Raw genomic sequence first — 17,808 nt, forward strand, 5'->3', positions numbered from 1 at the left:
AACTCATCTTTTATCCTGGAGTGGCTTTAACACACGTATTCATAGAGTGAACTCCGGAAAAGAGAGTGTGGGAGGACATCTTTAATCCTCACTTCTCAACCTCTGCTTGTGTTCATGCCAATCAATTTACTGCTGGACCTCATTATCTCTCCACAGCCAATCAACTTTTCACATGCAGCTCAGTGGAAGGACCGGAGGCCAGCCGGGTCTCTGTGTGTGAGCTGACTGACAGGGCCTGGTATTTGTGACAATACAGAGGAAGGGGGCCAGGCCATCTGGCAGCAGCCCTCACAGCTGGAACACATGGGTGTGTGGTGATCAGGCCGACTTCACTTGACAGAAGTGTAATGACTGGTTGTGGGTTTGCTCCTCTATTATCGTTTTTTCCTTTCCTTTTGAATTCTCTAAGATAAAAACTGAGCGTCCTGAGTGTTCAAACATTAATATTGTACGAGACAAAGACGTCTTCGTTATTATGGCATCAAATCTATTTGAACCATTCAATCCATCCATCTGCTGTTCTACTGCTTTTTCCTGTTCAGAGTTGCGGGGGGGGGGGGGGGGTGCAACCTGGACAGTTCGTCAGTTCACCACATGGCTAACACACACACACACACACACAAACACACACACAAATCGACAAATGCATTCACATTCACAGGCTCACGTTGGGGTAAATTAGAGTTTCCAGTGTGCTTGACCCGTGAGTGTTTGGACTGTCGGAGGAAATTGGATTACCTGGAGGGAAACCCCTCAGACACGGAGAGAACCTGCACTCACACACACCCCTCACTAAAAAAAAACACAAGAATGGCAAATAGACCGGCTACTGCAGGTTCATACTTTACTTAAAGGTACATTGTGTAGGAATTACTCCCATCTAGCGTTGCGGTTGTATATCGCAAGCAACTCAATCGTATTTTTCATGCTGCATTCACTTGAAATTGGGCAGACGGCAGATGCATGTAACGGCATAAACAAGCCTCTATGTAAACAAGTGGTCTGTCAGCACGAGGCAAAACAATACCGTGACAATATGTTGTCATGGCGATGTCGTATTGTTTACCTGACCCACGTTTTACTGGCTTTCTCTCGACTTCTGTGACTAAAATTACATCTGGTTTGTTACCGACGGCCGTCTGCCCGACTGCAGGTGAATGCAGCATCAGTGTAACGCTCCATTCCTCCTCACTGCGTTACCGCGGTGACTTTTCACAGACGCCACCTCGACCTGAGCCGACAGCTCCGGTGTCTCCGCTGAGTTTCCGTGGTTTCCTACCGTCACGCTGCCACTGAACGTAAAAACATGGCGACACCACATGGCAGCCAGCACCGAGCTTACCCGCTCCATGTAGATATGAATGATATGAACGGCAAATTCAGACCTGAAAGGAACACTTCAGTTTGTTGATGGGGGGGATTACTGATTAATGAAAAACAGACTTTTGAACCAAATAATCGATTTTCGTGAATAGATAACAGGAGAAGTTACACAATGTCCCTTTAAACTTCACCTGTTAACACTTTTGCATTTAGATTCCTCACAATTTTTGTGACCTGGTCCTAAATCCGTAATCATTTCATCAGTCATTTTGACAATAATTTGCACATCAACAGAAATCCTTCATGAACACACCGATAAGTTCAACCCTAACCTGCATCTCTGCTATGTTTTTCTTGCATTCTTAAAACAGATTACAACTGCAACAACTGTGATATTTAGATCAGGAAACATTATGCACCATATATCAAATCTGAATCCAACTACTGTAGTTTCCGCAAAGCAAACATTTACTCTCCACCATGTACTGAAGTTTAATAACTGCAAACAAAGGTCACAGCGCTTGAATGATACTCTTCTGTTCTGCCACAAAGGTGAAGCAGCTCTTAACCTACTGGCATTTGCCCAGCTATATAGGTCAATGTGAGTACATTGTGAACGCTGAATAGATACACATCGTCACATTGTAGGTAAAATGCCAAGAGTGCACGCCATGGGGATTTACTGTCATCTGCTATCACGCTAATAGACTGATGCGGTATTGGCTTTTTGTCTGGGAAAGTGGGTTAGTTTGATTTTTTTTTATTTTTTTAAATAGGTGTTCAATTGATACAGAAATGCGTACATATCATTAGCTTCCTATTTGCATAAGGGATTATATACTGCTTGACACATGAGCTGCAGCTGGGAGTGCAAATGAGAGATGAGTGGAGAAATAATTTCAAAGATGAATCAATCTGATATAAAACACCACGGCCCAAGGGACAGGACGTCTCCAAAGCTTTCCATTAATAGTAAGACAACACAGATAGAGCGAATGCATTCACAGGATTCTCAAGCTGTTCTCCTTTTTTTTCTTTCTCTCAGTCGTTTTTTTATTTATATATTTATTTTTTTAATACTTTATACTTAGACACATATTCCAGTCTTTGGTTATATACTGGGATACAATCTACAGAATACTGTAGCAACAATTATACTCTACAACTGATGACACAAAAGAAGCAAGTGACTACTGTGACCTGAAACTTTCAGCCTTTTGATCTTCAATGTGATACAAGTTGCTTTGTGTGAGACTATATATATTACTCCACTTGATTTTCTATATTTTCTTTTCTATATATATATTTTTTTATCTTATGTCAACTCAGATGGATGCAGCAGAACACAGGATGTAGCTGACTCTGACCCACAAATGCAAAGCTAACATCATATCATACTTTTCCTTGATTGTAGTTATTTATATATATGGCACAATTAGCTGAGAATAGTGGAAAACACATTATATTCTTATTCTTTATGGGGTCTTATTAGGGCAGAGGTGCACACGCACAATTCAAATCACAGCATTGACATATTCTGATTGATGCACTGCATAATGTAACCAAATCCATACCACAGACTGTAGCTTCGAAACTGCCCAAGGCTCAACAAAAAAACACACATAGTCCCACCTACAAACTACACATAATAAGCTTCAAAAAGGTCAAATCCACTGCACAACTATTAAATATGATAACATTAGATCATCTGCCTGCCCACTATTAAATGAAGTGGTGAATTGATCAGGTGGGATAAATAAACTGCCACCATGTGACTCACCAAGAGTTGAGGGTCTTGATTGAGGCCATTTCATATAATTCTGGGAAACTAGAGGAAACTAAAAATAATGTGCTCCCTCCAAATGACTGCTTCTCTTTAAAACGTTGCTGTCTCTTTAAACCGTCTTGTCTGGGCTGATCCATCACCTCCAGGTGTAAGCATTCCCACATCACGGCTGCTGGTGCTAGAACTACTACTATTGACAGCGCTCCTGTTATCAATACCATGGGTACAGCACCAGCTGATAACAGGACAAGACATTATACTGCTGTTATTTTTTAATATTATCAGTGCACTAGCTACAACTATTATACAATAATATAACTTTTCAGAGATAGTGAGATAGACAGATAGAGATAACCAGTCTTTATTGTTCCTGGGGGGGAAATGTGTTTTCTAAGCCCCATGTATCCCCAAATGCACTCACATTCAGTATGTACTCACACCTATAGTGTTCAGTGGGGTGTTTTATTTGGGGCTGTATATGGCAAAACTGGTACCAAAGTTAAATGATCAGTATTAGCGCTGCTGCCCATGCTGCTGCTTCTGCAGCAAACACACAACTACTACTACAACTGCAGCTACACTGCTGACACCAGCAGCAGCAGCAGCAGCAGCAGCAGCAGCAGCAGCAGCACTACAGCAACAACTAATAACGTGATTAAGTGAAGTTCAGCCAAAACACAAACTGCTCCTGCCAATTATACTGTAATAAACCACTTTGCATGAAAGCAACCACAAGACAAGAGGTGCTTGGTGAATACTGCTATGAATGCACGTGCTTTACACCTGTAACATCAAACAAGCATGATTCATCCAACACTTGCATAACATTATCTAAAAGACTGTGCAACTTTGTATACTGGAGGTTATTATTATTATACAGGCAATGGAGCTTCTTCTCTATAAGAAAACTGAACTTCACAGACGAGCAACAGGTAGATAAATGTATATCTGCAGCTGTCTCGCTTTAAATATTCTGGAAACCTCCGACTGGACACTAAAACGAGGCTGAAGTGAAGACGGATCCGTGCAGCTGGAAGTTGTAGTCGGCAGCAGCAGCAGCAGCACTCTGTGGTTCTGCTGCTGGTACAGTAGCGACGCCTGAATATTTGTGTTAATTGCGCCTTAATTACTTAATGAGTCCACGCTGTTGTTATGGTCAGGACCCCGAGGTGGGCAAACCGACCGAGCAAACGACAGAAAGACGCACAAGTGTGATGCTTTCAGCAGCAGCAGCAGCAGCAGAGACACGGTGGCCCCGTTAACCTGAGCAACACTCAGGGCTGCGACAAGACTCCAATGCGCTATAGACACAGGAGCAACTACCAGTACTTTGAACAACACCACGTGAAACAGCACTCGCAGCTCAGCTCAGCTCGCAGCGTAAAGACACGAGACACGAGTGGACACAGTGCTGCTTCAACCGAGAAACCAGCCACTTGCCGACCTGTCATCTTTAGACAAAAGTCCCCAAGACTTTTAGGAAGAAACAAGCTGTGAGTGAACTTCCTCCTCCATGAAATATTTGGTCAGTGAACGCATCTTGATGAGTGTGCCTCTTGATTTTTTTTCTTCTTTTTTTTTTCCTGAGCACTTGTCGTGAGTCAGGAGTTTGCTTTAGCCTACTATGAACATCAAACTCTCCGCTTGTTCTGCAATGAGGCAGAATCACATGGAGAGAGAGAGAAGCATGTGGCCAAAAAAAAAAAAACACAAGACTTATTTTGTTTCCAACTCCGCTACAGCAACAGAGACACAGAGAGAAGCAGCTCAGCTCAGCTCAGCATGCGGGGCGAGGGAAAAAAATATATAAATCCAAAAAGAAAAACGTGGAACTTTAACTTCTTGTGACACAGACTGACTCAGACCAGAAAGGCAACAACACACAATAGATATAAAAGAATGAAACAGTCCCAAACACAACACAAACACAAACACAGCACAGCACTACAGCCATATAGGTTGAACTTAACACTTCTAACCTTCTATTTTATTTTCCATTGGTAGAGTCCAGAAAAAATAAAAATAAAAAGACTGCCTCTTTTTGTCTTTTAGGAAATGCAGGTGTCATTCAGTGGCATCCTGACCCAGAGGAGTCCAACAACCAAAGCTGCATTTCACTCAACGTGCAGTTTAGCCCCCTTCTCTCAGTCTGACGGTCAGACTCACTGCATGCTCTTATACGGAGGAAGAAAAAACACAATGGAGAAAAAAAATATATATCCTTGGTGTGTAGACTGAATCTCAGTCTCAACAGAGCACTCGTCAACAATAGAACAAAGTGAGGGAAAGAGAGCGACGTGAGGAGAGAGAGAGAGGGAGAGAAAGAGAGAGAGAGAGAGGGAGGAAGACCGCTCACTACTCTTCTTCCTCTAATAGCCCCCTCCTCCTCCTTCTCCTCCTCCTCTTCACTTGTTTCACCTCACACACATACACACTTTCCCAGTGTTTCTAGTAGTCGCTGTTAGAGCAGCCTGCAGTAAAATGACAAATACCGCTGCTAGGAGACGTTGTGCGCACGTGCCGCCGGTAAACAGACGCCCTAATTCCCGTTCGCTGCTTCCTTCCTTCCTCCGCGCGAGCCGTAGTCCCGCTCCTCCTTAAACTGTTATTGTTGGTAAATTTAAATTTGCCCCCTTTTGATAATGACGGTAATAATATTAGTAGAAATAATAATAATAATTGATGTTGTTTTTTTGTCTACTCGACGCGTGTACCGGAGGAAGTCCTGCTGCTACGACCATTCATTCAAAAACACTACGACCGGATTCGGCTCCTCCAGCCCCGGACCAGACCACCAGACCAGACCAGACCAGACCAGACCCCGCTCTGTTTTGCGGTAGTTTAGCATGTTTGTTTACCCCCAAACACGCCCACTCCTCCCGCTCCTGCATTGTGTGTACACGGTCTGCCGTTTGTCACGCCGGTGTGGTTGGGGCTCAGCCACTACTGTCAACACGCGCCTCTCCTCTCCTCTCCTCTCCTCTCCCCCTCACAGCCCCCCTCCCTCCCCTCCTTTCACTAACAGTCTCTATTGCCGCTATGCGGGGCTGTAGAATTTGGCAGATCCCGGCGAACCTCTCCCGGCTCGCTCGGGGTTCGTGGGGTTTTGAGCTGAGGGACTTATTGGGGCGGACGGACGGTCGGTCGGTCGGTGGGTGAGCAGCTCTGCAGCTCCGACAGCGTTTCTTCTTGTCCTGCCCATGGCTCCGTTACCTGCAGTGCTGCAGAGAAAAGCGCCCCTTCCCCCACTCTGCATTATGACAAATCAAGGCAGGCAGGCAGCTGTGCCATTAGCACATCATAGCACAGTGAGTCTTCCATTGGAGAAGAAACTCACAAAGCTGTACGTGGGGCTACAACACACACATAGACACACACACCGCTGCGGACTCTTGACATTACAGCCTAACGCACGTAGTCCATGTCACGTATGGTGTCAGGCAGCCTGGAGTCGATCCGGTGACCGGCCGGAGGGGTTCAGGGCTGGGAGTTTTCTACAGTCTGGACTTATTTATAGGGATGTCACAATTACTTGCTTTCACAATTAATCGTGGTATTAAACGCCACAATTAATTAATCGTAAGATTCCTAAATACCGTCACTTCCCCAAAAAGATTATGTCGGAACCGTATCGGTAGATGTGCGCCAAAATAAAGGTAAATGTTCAGATACTGGTCCATTTAACTAATGTAACATGGAATTGGTAGGAATTTAAATGTTAGTGTCATTTGTATTTAAAAACAAAGCAAAACAAAAAACAATAGGCTACATAAACGATGACAATTTATGACCTTTAAAACACTTCCCCAATTGGTCAAATATTAGGCTAATAGATACTTGAAATATTTTGTGTTAACAATGAATAGGCTAACGCAATTATAGTATTTTGACTACATTTGATTTTACACATTCATAGTGTTGTGAAATTAATTAATGCATAATAATCGTGATAATCGTGACACCGTGACCAAGAAAATGTATAATTATTTGTGACATCCCTATAGTCCGGACTCAAACAGGAATCTTCACACACAGTTACTGGAATAGATGTGCAGCGCTTCTGTTGTGCTGTGGACGTTGTCGATGAGTGCACAGTGATTATATCCCGCCCTACTTCTCAAACAAGTCCCGTGGTCCATAGTTACCGCAGAGGACAGTTTAACGTGTCTGTAATTACAAAAGGTAAACAAAGCTCCAAACTGAGCTACTTAACCCAGGAAAAAAAAAAACTACTTTATGAACCTCCCTGGATTTCACAGTGCGCCTTTGCGCCAGAGTCGCTGTCCACAGTGCGGTGGTCCTGAAACGCATAGTAGGCTACACACACAGGCTTCAGCCACAGGGAGAGTTTTTTATCCAATTCCTGCAGGGACACTATTGTTTTGTAGTAACGTGTATGTGATTGGCACTTTCAAATATTTCAAAGGAAACAATAACCCCCCTCCTCCCTCTCTCTTTCTCTTTCTGTCTCTCACACAGACAGACACAAAGGAACTCACCTGGGGCAACATAAGCTTGATATAACGTTACATCATTTGTATATACATGTATGAAACAAACAGACATATTTATGTGTCATGTCCCTTTAAAGCATCAGAGCATCTCAGGAGTAGAAGTGAATTTCTACTTATTTAGCTATTTTCAGCTTCTACAAATAATATTTTTGTCCCCCATTTTTTACCCCCATCTAGCGGTGCGGTTGCATATCGGAACGTATTCTTGATGTTGCATTCACGTGAAATCGGGCAGACGTCAGACAGACAACAGACGCTGCATGTAACAGGATAAACAAGCGTCTATGTAAACAAGTGGTCCGCCAGCAGTACGAGGCAAAACAATACAGGTGTGACAATATGTTGTTATGGTGATGTCTTATTGTTTACCTGGCCCACGTTTTACCATCTTTCCGACGGCCGTCTGCCTGACTGCACCTGAATGCAACATCAGCGCTTCCGTCCTTCCTCACACTACACAGTGGTGACAGTTTTAACAGGCGCTACCTGGAAAACTTTCTCCCCGAGCCGACAGCTCCGCTGAGTTTCCGTGGTTACCTATGGTCACGCTGCCACTCAACGTAAAAAATGGCGATGCAACATGGCCGCCTCGGTTCGGTGCGTCGGCCACTGTAACGACTTGTAACAACTCATTGTAAGGTACGAGAAAGCTTTCATTTGTATGCAGATGTGATTCGACTTAAGTGAAATACATATTTATGAAAGTAATATTTGATTTTTGCTAATAAAAAGCCGAATAATTTACACAGCGGGGCTTTAAAAAGTGAAAATTACAGCGCAGCCAGTGATTTCTGTGTGGATCCCTCAAACACAAAGACTGCAGATTACAATGAAACCAAGTGCGAGGTAGCAGGCAAGGGGTTAATATAAGTAAGGTAATAGGGTGGGCTGTGTTTCTCTCCCTGAGACAGTCAGCTCCTCCTTAACTGGTTCTGTGAATGGGCCAGTGAGGCAGTAGGGTATGAATGGCGGAGGGATCCACTGGTAATGCCGTGTTTGGGAGCCGCCAGCTCTCGATTACTCACTCCCACTCCCTCAAGGGCCGTCTGCAATGCAGCTGTCCTGTGAGCCTGTGCTTTCCCGTGCCCTACTTTATCCTGTCAATGCTCGAGCACTGCAGCATTGCTTCCCCAGCAGCACAAACACGCACACGCACGCACGCACAGACATACAATGGCTTATACACTCTCATTACATTCTGCTGAACATGTCTACAGTACTGTAGGTCTCTCCACTCGCAGACCTAAGTTGAATTTAAACAGAATGGAAATTTTTCCAGCCCTGCAGCATCTCTGATTATCAGTAGGAGACCTCTAAAATGCTGATCCACAAAGACGCTCTGTTACTCTAACAGGGTCACTCATGGAAAAATTTCACATTATTCGCAAATAATGATGAACAACAACACCAATGCCCCAAAACCCGTCAGTGTAGTGCTTCTGCACTGCTGTGTACACAAAAGTAGAGCTCTTCTTATTGTCTGATTGTTACACAGCTGATGAGACTAGAGGCTTTTATTTAACTGACCTGCTCTAAAAAATAAAACCAATGATGATGGAAGTGAAAATGTGTCATGAAACACATCTGAACACAACAGTTATGAGATGTATATCATGATAACATTAATGGGCTGGAGAAAAGGGGGGGAAAAAATCAACAATTGCTATAGTCTTGATTCAAATAAGATGGTTTTTAAGTGCAGTTTAGGGCTAAACATTTTGAATCCAAGATCATATACACAACTGAAGGCACATAGCGTTATATAGGGTTAGGGATCGATAACACCGATCCAAGCCAAAATTCAGCCCAAACTGTGTAAAACTGTGTAAATGTGTATAACTGTGCAAAATGGAAGATCACTTTGGTACAGTACCTTTCTATACATTTAATAATGTCCTAATGCATATGAATGTGTACTCTTAAGTTTTGGGAAGTTAATTTAAAACCAGGCAGGTGGTAAAGTTTGTAACGTGTGATGCTTCAGCAGATCATTAATCAAAATATAGGCAAGGTACAACAATTGATTACTAGCTTGATATTTCTTTGTGTTAATAAGTTAGTTTTTTAAGAAGTTTCTTTTCTGAAATGTAATGTTTACATATGCAAATGATGCACAATCAAATTACATATGTCAAATGTTTTTATGGAGGAGAATTTTGAATGTTTTTTTCTTTTTCTTTCTATAAATTAGAAAATATTGTAAACAGACACTAAAATAATATTTCACCACGTTTTTATTAATAAAGTTAAGTTAAGAATCAGGCTATGGCTGATATATGAACAACACCTCTTTGAAAAAGAAGAATAAAGTATAAAAATAAAATAAAACAAAGGAATAAAGCTTTAAAATGAAACCTGAGATGACCTGATGCAGATGGTGTTCATGATGCTGCATGTTGTGTTAAATGTCTGCAGGTGCAAATACAGTTTCCATGTTTTCTTTCCACTGGTCTGAGAGACGACATCTTATCTTATGGAAGCAAAATAGGCCAAACATTTCAAAACTGAGGAGTCCAAGTGTCAAGTGTAACAATATTTTAGCCTGTCATGTCTCACTCTTACAAAATGAAGAGGACAGCAGGAGATTTGAAGAGAGAGAGAAGGTCGGTTATCAGACAGCCAGAGTTATTAAGCTGATATAAGAGTGAGGAGAGACGTACCATCCAGCGAGAGCCAGTCGTGCTGCGATGATGGCAGTGAAGGAAGAGCGCGGGCCTTGTACTCAAACACCACGGAGTTGGAGATGATCTGGTTGCTGACGGCCACCTGCAGCGTCACCAGGCCGGTGTCATGAGCTGCAGAGACGGAGGGTAACGAGACCTCAGTACAGTTCACACCACCTCAGTGCTACATGCTCAGATCTGTCTATGAGTAGTGATCGCTGGCTTGATTTCCTGTGCACAATTAGTGTCAGTGTGAACATGAATATAATTTGAATTTTCTCATTTATCATATAATAATCAGCACTGCTCAACACAACATAACCTGAACAATCTGACTATTGGACAACTATACTCAATGTACAGTGTATATATTCTCTATATATAATAGTCTCCACTCATTAATGGACCGTACGTACTGTTTACAAATATTGCTTTTTATCGCTTTACATCTATAATTTGTGCTCTTTACTTCTTTCATTGGTGTCTGCTGCTGCAAAACTATTCCCCAATATATTCCCCATTATGTGACAAATAAAGGAATATCTCATCTCATCTTAATTTAAGTCACATTATATGAATGAATGAATTTTATTTTCGTGCCATGCCACCACTGTGATTCATCCCTCATGGGATTGCAAGACACATTTAATGACAAATACAAGAAAAAAGACTAGACAGTCCTTCCTGTTGGTGTTACCTGCCACACAGGTGTGACACATAAACAATTTTGATTGATTGATTGATTGATTAGTCTTTATTTCGAACATATTAAAAAAAGAGAGAGAGAAAAAAGTCATATAAAATAAGTAACACGTTATAGTGTACTAAAAAATAATTCCCAAACAAGTATTTATATTCAACTGAAAAAGATGTTTTAGCTTCTCAGCATCCACTTAACTTTTAAACTTCTAAATCCGCATGCAATCAGCCTACAAACTATGAACTTACACAACGTTATAGCCAAAAGCTAATGCTGTATTTGGTAGATACACATGAAGAAACCTACAACTCAGCAGCACACCAGGCCAAAAGAAAAAAACATATTAAATGCATCTAAAAAAATTGTAAAATCTTTACAAATTTTTTACAACAGTTTACCAAACAGACAAAACAAAACTAAAAAACTAAAAAAAAAAAGCTGAGCTGAACCCTGTTATTTGTCCCATGTGTGAGCTTTGTGCTGTGTTACCTGGGCAGTAGCAGCGCAGCACGCCGGGCTGGATGAGCGAGGCTGGGACTGAGATCTGGTCGAACAGGCAGCTGTAGTTGGAGCTGGCCTCCTGCCACGGCCCAGTGATCAGCACCTTGACTCCACCCTGAGAAACAGGACAAGTGGATAAAACAAACTCATAACACACCTGCCGAGTCAAGGTTTAAGAGCCTGATTACGATCAACTGTTGTTACGACTCCATCTAGAGTGCAGAGATAAGAACGACACAGAGGAGAAGAAACCAGCTGCTCTGTTCTGATCTCTGCTGCCATCATGTGGACAAACACTGTTACTTCACTAAAAACACTCAACCATCCCTGACATTAAATTGTTCTGCTTCCCTCCAGAGGCTGAAGGAGGGTATTACCACGACAACATTATCATAACGCTGTGAACAATTACATAAGAGAGAAGTGAGCAGGGGGATCTGCTGATCAGTATATCAAGATGTCTGTTAGTGTTATAGTTTTTGTGAAACATTCCAGTGTTAAAGGAGAATTCCGGTCATTTTTGACCCCTAAATCGTTGTCCTGATGGTCACCCAGTGTTGGGGGGAGCAAAAAACGCGACTAAAATTGATGCAGGCAAACCGGAGTTACACCATGGCTACCCGGCCACAACAAACACTCAAAAAACAATCAAACATCTATGGTACATGACTCGAATCCTTATGACACACCACTGAACTCATAAACTGTACGGTTATACTGAGTATAAACAGTATAAACTTTGTGTTTTTGCATGTAGTCCCTCACCTCAGATAGCCGAACTCTGAAACATCCTGGAAAGACATTACTATCCCATCACAGAGCGCCTTCTGCCTGCCACAGAAACAAATACTTTTTCCTTGTTGTGATGATTTCTTTACAAAAATAAATGGTGGAGCAGTGCAGTGGTAATGTCCAAAATATCTCCAACCGTTTATTTATGTAAAGAAATCATCACAACAAGGAAAAAGTGTTTGTTTCTGTGGCGGGGAGAGCAGGCGCTCTGCGATCGGATAGTAATGTCTTTCCAGGATGATTCAGAGTTCGGCTATCTGAGGTGAGGGACATGCAAAAACACAAAGTTTATACTGTTCAGTGGTGTGTCATAAGGATTTGAGTCATGTACCATAGATATTTGATTGTTTTTTGAGTGTTTGTTGTGGTTGAAAGAATTGCCCCCATAGGTTAGCGTTGTCGCTATCCCTCGCGCCGGGTAGCCATGGTGTAACTCTGGTTTGCCTGCATCAATTTTAGTCGCGTTTTTTGCTCCTCCCAACAATAGGTGACCATCAGGACAACGATTTAGGGGACAAAAATGACCGGAATTCTCCTTTAAAGGGATAGTTCACCCAAAATTCAAATTTCATTTCATTTTCTACTCACCCTCATGTCCACTAAGGGCTGGGAGAAGTTTCAGAGTCCTCCGTGCCTTCTCTGAGTTACAGCGGGGCTCCGTGCAGCACTGCATGCCCATATGATGGTAGCGAACAGGGCTCACTTTTCTTCGTCCAAAAAGACACACCAAAAAACATCCAAATACCTCCATACTGCTCGTCTTGTCTTGTGTCAGTGACACCAGCAGAGCAGTGAACTGAGACACTGGGAGCTTCCGCTACAAACAAGCTTAAAACATAGACTTATTTAATTTTTTTTTGGAACAATTTCTCATGTTGGGGCTATACAAGAGGGACATTACAGGCGAACAGTATGGAGGTATTTGGATGTTTTTTGGTGTGTCTGTTTGGACGAAGAAAAGTGAGCTCCGTTCGCTTCCGTCATATGACAGTGCCCCGCTGTAACTCGAAAAAGGCACGGAGGACTCTGAAACTTCTCCCAACCCTTAGTCGACATGAGGGTGAGTAGATAATGAGTGAAATTTGCATTTTGGGTGAACTATCCCTTTTTTTTATGTTACATTCATATTTTAAACATTTAGCTGATGCTATAGATGCTGTAGAATCCAGACTGATTCACAAGCAGCAGTATGCTATCATGTAGACGTCTACTAATACCTCCATGTGACTGGTGGTATATTGTTCATGTTCACTCTGGCTCTGCAGTGATGAGAAGAGCCTCTCATCTCATCAAGGTCATGACTGCAAAAGCGTAACCTGTGAATTAATCTCTATCGGGTACATTTTTCAATTCCACCGACTTCCCAGTTCCTTAATTCTTATTTAATTTCTAACTGATTCAATATTTAAGAATCCTTTTGCACAGTTTTCACTCATTCATTGTGCTCATTATTCACTTCACTTTTAATTATGGTATTTAAAAGTAGCTGCCAAACTCTACCTTTAGAGTAGAGCATCAAACACTCCACTTAGGCTTGAAATGTGGATGTAAATCATATCAATGAGGCTTCTTTTTTTTTTTTTTGGCCATGTGAAAAGCTGCCATTGAATTACAAACACAAGAGTGCAGGTGGAGGGACACAATAAACAAAAACTCAGCAACACACAATGTGTTTAACATTGCCTGAATGCATGTTTATATAATGGCAAATTAAATCTAATGATGAAATTGGCTGTCAAGCTTTTTATAATTAAGGTCATCTAACAAAAAAAAAAGTTATGCAAATCACTGTGCTATTAATGCACCAACCTCTAAATCACGTTTAGTTTCATTGATGGAGGACTTACACTTTATGCTAATGTTCGATTTGCATCTTTACTAAAAAAAAAAAAGAGCAGTGCTGTTTACTGTCATGTCTGATTAATATTCAATGACTAGAAATAAAAGCAAGTGATGAAATTATTTTTACAACAGAAACAATATGAAGAGGAGGCCACGGTGTGTGTGGCCACTGCTGCAGTTGTTCATAAATAAAAATAAGGAGAAAGAAAAATATTGATTACATTTTTCTCAGGCCCTTTTTTTTCTGCAACAATGAAGCATAGGAAGTTTTCTGATTTGTGGTTATATTTGAGCTACAACTTAAGTTCTCCATCTGCCTCATTACTTTTCTCTTTGTCTGTGAATGAATACACTAATAAACAGAATTGTTGTATATAAAGTACAACCTCCTGACTAAAGAGACTTGGACAAACACCTTTAAATACGGCTCAATATTTTCAGTTCATTGAGTTTTAGTAAAACATCTACAGAACAAGAAATAACAGGTTGAAGGATAATCAAACATCCCAAAGGTTTTACAGTATGTTTTCTTGTTCCAACACCACACTGACTGATCATATAAAAGGCAAATGTGAAAAACCTGTTAAAGGGATAGTTCAACATTTTGGCAAATTGGCCCATTGCCATAATCCCTATAGTTTTAGCAGTAGGTTCGTTACCTTTTAGAATGGCGGAGCTGCTCAGAGCTATGCTACAGAGGCTAATGGGATTTCTTGGTTTCCCTCATCAAACTCATCAAATACACAATTCAACAACTCCAAAACGCTCTGGTGGACAAGTTGTGACCTGCACATTCACCACGCTAAAATAATAACAGAACGTTACAGACAGAGTTGTTTTAGAGGTAAATACAGAGACTGTTTGATGAAAAACTGTCCCTGAAGGCAATGAGCATCAGCGGTTTTGCATGAATTTCCCTCTAAAACAACTCTGTCTGGTAACGTTGTGTTATTATCTCGTAGCGTGGTGAATGTGCAGGCCACAACTTGTCCACGAGAGCGTTTTGGAGTTGTTGGATTATGTATTTGATGAGTTTGATGAGGGAAACCAAGAAATCCCATGAGCCTCCGTAGCGTAGCTCTGAGCAGCTCACGGCTCTGCTCCGCCGTTCAAAAAACATCTTGCACCGACAATTAAAGGTAACGAACCTACTGCTATGACTATAGGGATTATGGCAATGGGCCCGTTTGCCAAAATGTTGAACTGCATATGAGTGAAAATGGGGATGACACCTGAAAATCTTGAGACTATAATGGGTATTTACATTATTTAAAACCTAATGGACTGAGTGAAGTCCCTTTGACCCAGCATCTTAGTAAAAAGGCCGGTACATGAAAGCGCCTAAAAAGAAGTGATTGTAAAAAAAGAAAAGTGCCCAGTCCCTCACCTCAGGGTAGGACCACTCAGGAGAGTAGTCGGTGACCATGAAGAGCCGGCCGGTGGCCTGCAGCATCCCCAGAGCGCCCTGGGCCACCGCCGCAGAAACCACCTCGGCTACATTCATGTACGCCAGCGAGCCGGCCTCTCCCGCGTTGCCCCCCGCCCCGGCGCCTCCGCTCAGAGACTGGGGGCTGCAGCAGGGCTGGAGGCAGAGCTCTGAGCTGTTGTAGCCCCCCGAACCCCTGGCCCCGCCTCCTCCGTCCTCCTGGCCCTGCTGCTGCTGCTGCGACGCCACCGCGCCGCCGCCGCCGGCCGCGTTCTGGCCGTCGGAGCCGTGCGACGCGACCAGCTGGTGGGCGTACAGCGCTCCGCCGGCCGACATGGCGGTCCCGTTGCCGTCCACCGAGATGAAGTCGTTGATGAGGTCGGAGAACTGGTTCCCGAAGGAGATGTCGAAGTGATCCAGGCTGATCTCCATCCCCGTGCCGCCGCCGGCGCCGCCGTTGCCTTGGTGCGCTCCGACGGCGTTGTAGAGTCCTTGGACCATGCTGGTGCCTTGGAGGAGCGGCTGCAGCTGCTGTTGCTGCTGCTGGGAGCGGTTGCCGCCATCGCCGTTGTTGTTGTTGCCGCCGTTATGAATCGACACGCCTTCAGCTCCGCCTGCATTCCCTCCGCCGCCGCCGTCCGAGCCCTGCTGCAGGTAGTGCTGCTCCGCGGCCCCTCCCTCTCCCTGAATGTGGTCCGCCGGCTTCAGCAGATTCTCCGCGCCGTTTTCCGACGCTCCGGCCTGAGCGGAGTTCACGTTTCCCGGTTGCTCCAGGCCGACCACCACCTCCACCTCGTGCTCGGCGACGTTCCCGAGCCCCGGGAACGCCCCCTGGTACTGGAGCAGCTGGAGGGGGCCGGCTTGTTGGCCGCCGGGACCCTCGGTGGGCGAGCCGCCGTTGCAGTTGTTGGCCCTGTGCTGCTGCTGCTGCTGCTGCTGCTGGTGGTGGTGGTGGTGGTGGTGGTGGTGCAGGTGGCCGTTGCTGCCGCCGGGGTTCGAGTCCGTCTTCACCACCTGCAGCCCCATGTACGCTCCGGAGTCGTGGGAGTTGTTGTGCTCCATCAGATGTGTTTTCCGGCCCTGTTGCCCCTGGCCGGGCTGCGTGGCGTCCTGCAGGAAGAAGCTGGGCGAGCGGCTCTGGTGTTGCATGTGCGGGCTGGACATGGCTTGACTGTAGCTCACCGCGGCGGCGTTGGCGGCGTAATCCTGCTTGGCGTCGATGGCGCTGAAGTCCATCTGCTCCAGGGTGGTGCTGGGGCTCAGACCGCCGCCCGAGGGAAGCAGCGAGCCCGCCGCGGTCAGAGTGAGGCTGCCGGGGCCCGAACCACCGGCGCCGGCGGACGACGCGGACACGGCATTCCCGCCGCAGTTGACCACCGGCCCGACCACCTGGTAGCCGCTCTCCTTGGCCAGCTGCTGCTCGAAGGACGTGTCCTCCGTCTTGATGTTCTTCACCAGAGCCGAGCTGAAGGCGTAGCCGTTGTCGGACATGGTGGGGGAACGCTGCATGCTGCCGTTGGTGTTGCCGCCATCCCTGCCGCCGCCATCCCTGCCAGAAGAGGACGAAGATGAAGAAGAGTTGCCCTCGGTCTTCATGGCGCTGCCGCCGTAGGTCTGGCCCTGCTTGGGGTTGTTCAGGAAGCAGTCGGGATCAAAGTTCATGTTGGTCTCCGGGATCTTGATGCTTCCCGCGTCCAGGCTGCTGGACAGCACCAGCTCCTCGGACACGCCGGCCGAGGACAGCATGGACAGACTGTCTCCCACCGCCGCCGTCGTCCCCGGTTCCCCCACCACCACCACTCCTCCTCCTCCTCCTCCTCCTCCTCCTCCTCCGCCACCGCCGCCGCCGCCGCCGCCGGGGAAGGCGAACTTGTGGCGATCGGCGGTGACGGACAGCACCAGGCCCTGCGAGGCGGCCTCGGCCCCCATCAGGTGGGCGTTGGGACCGCCGGTGGGAGACATGCTGTAGACGGGATCGCCGGCGACCTCGGACATGAAGACGCTCTGGGACAGGCCGGACATGACGGAGGCCACGTGGCTCATCCCGGTCACCGCGGGGCTGTCGGCCATGTCCGGGTCGCTGTTCAGGCCGCTGCTGATGGAGACGGGGGAGTTCTGCGTGGTGTCGGGGACCTCCACCTGGTTGGTGGACGACACCTCTGTGCTGTTCTGGTGCAGCAGCACCGGCTTATGGACTTTGCCGTTGCGTTTCTCCCTGGCGCTGCCCCCTCCTCCTCCTCCTCCTCCTCCTCCTCCTCCGC

At 45.1% G+C, this 17,808-nt stretch overlaps 1 protein-coding gene across 5 annotated transcripts in view; it reads right to left on the reverse strand.

The window, feature by feature from the left end:
- camta1a (calmodulin binding transcription activator 1a) overlaps positions 1-17,808 on the reverse strand; it is a 372,700-nt gene that overhangs the window by 19,500 nt on the left and 335,392 nt on the right. For all 5 annotated transcript variants that reach the window (XM_085782880.1, XM_085782882.1, XM_085782881.1 and 2 more), the window contains exons 10-12: positions 15,509-17,784; positions 11,476-11,602; positions 10,284-10,418 (exon numbers count right to left, since the gene is read on the reverse strand). In XM_085782880.1, coding sequence (XP_085639006.1) covers positions 10,284-10,418; positions 11,476-11,602; positions 15,509-17,784 — 2,538 coding nt within the window. The remainder of the gene's footprint in view (positions 1-10,283; positions 10,419-11,475; positions 11,603-15,508; positions 17,785-17,808) is intronic.

Source organism: Trachurus japonicus, chromosome 7 (genome assembly GCF_045865225.1).
Source record: "Trachurus japonicus isolate A0001 chromosome 7, Traja_1.0".
NCBI classification, from domain to species: domain Eukaryota; kingdom Metazoa; phylum Chordata; class Actinopteri; order Carangiformes; family Carangidae; genus Trachurus; species Trachurus japonicus.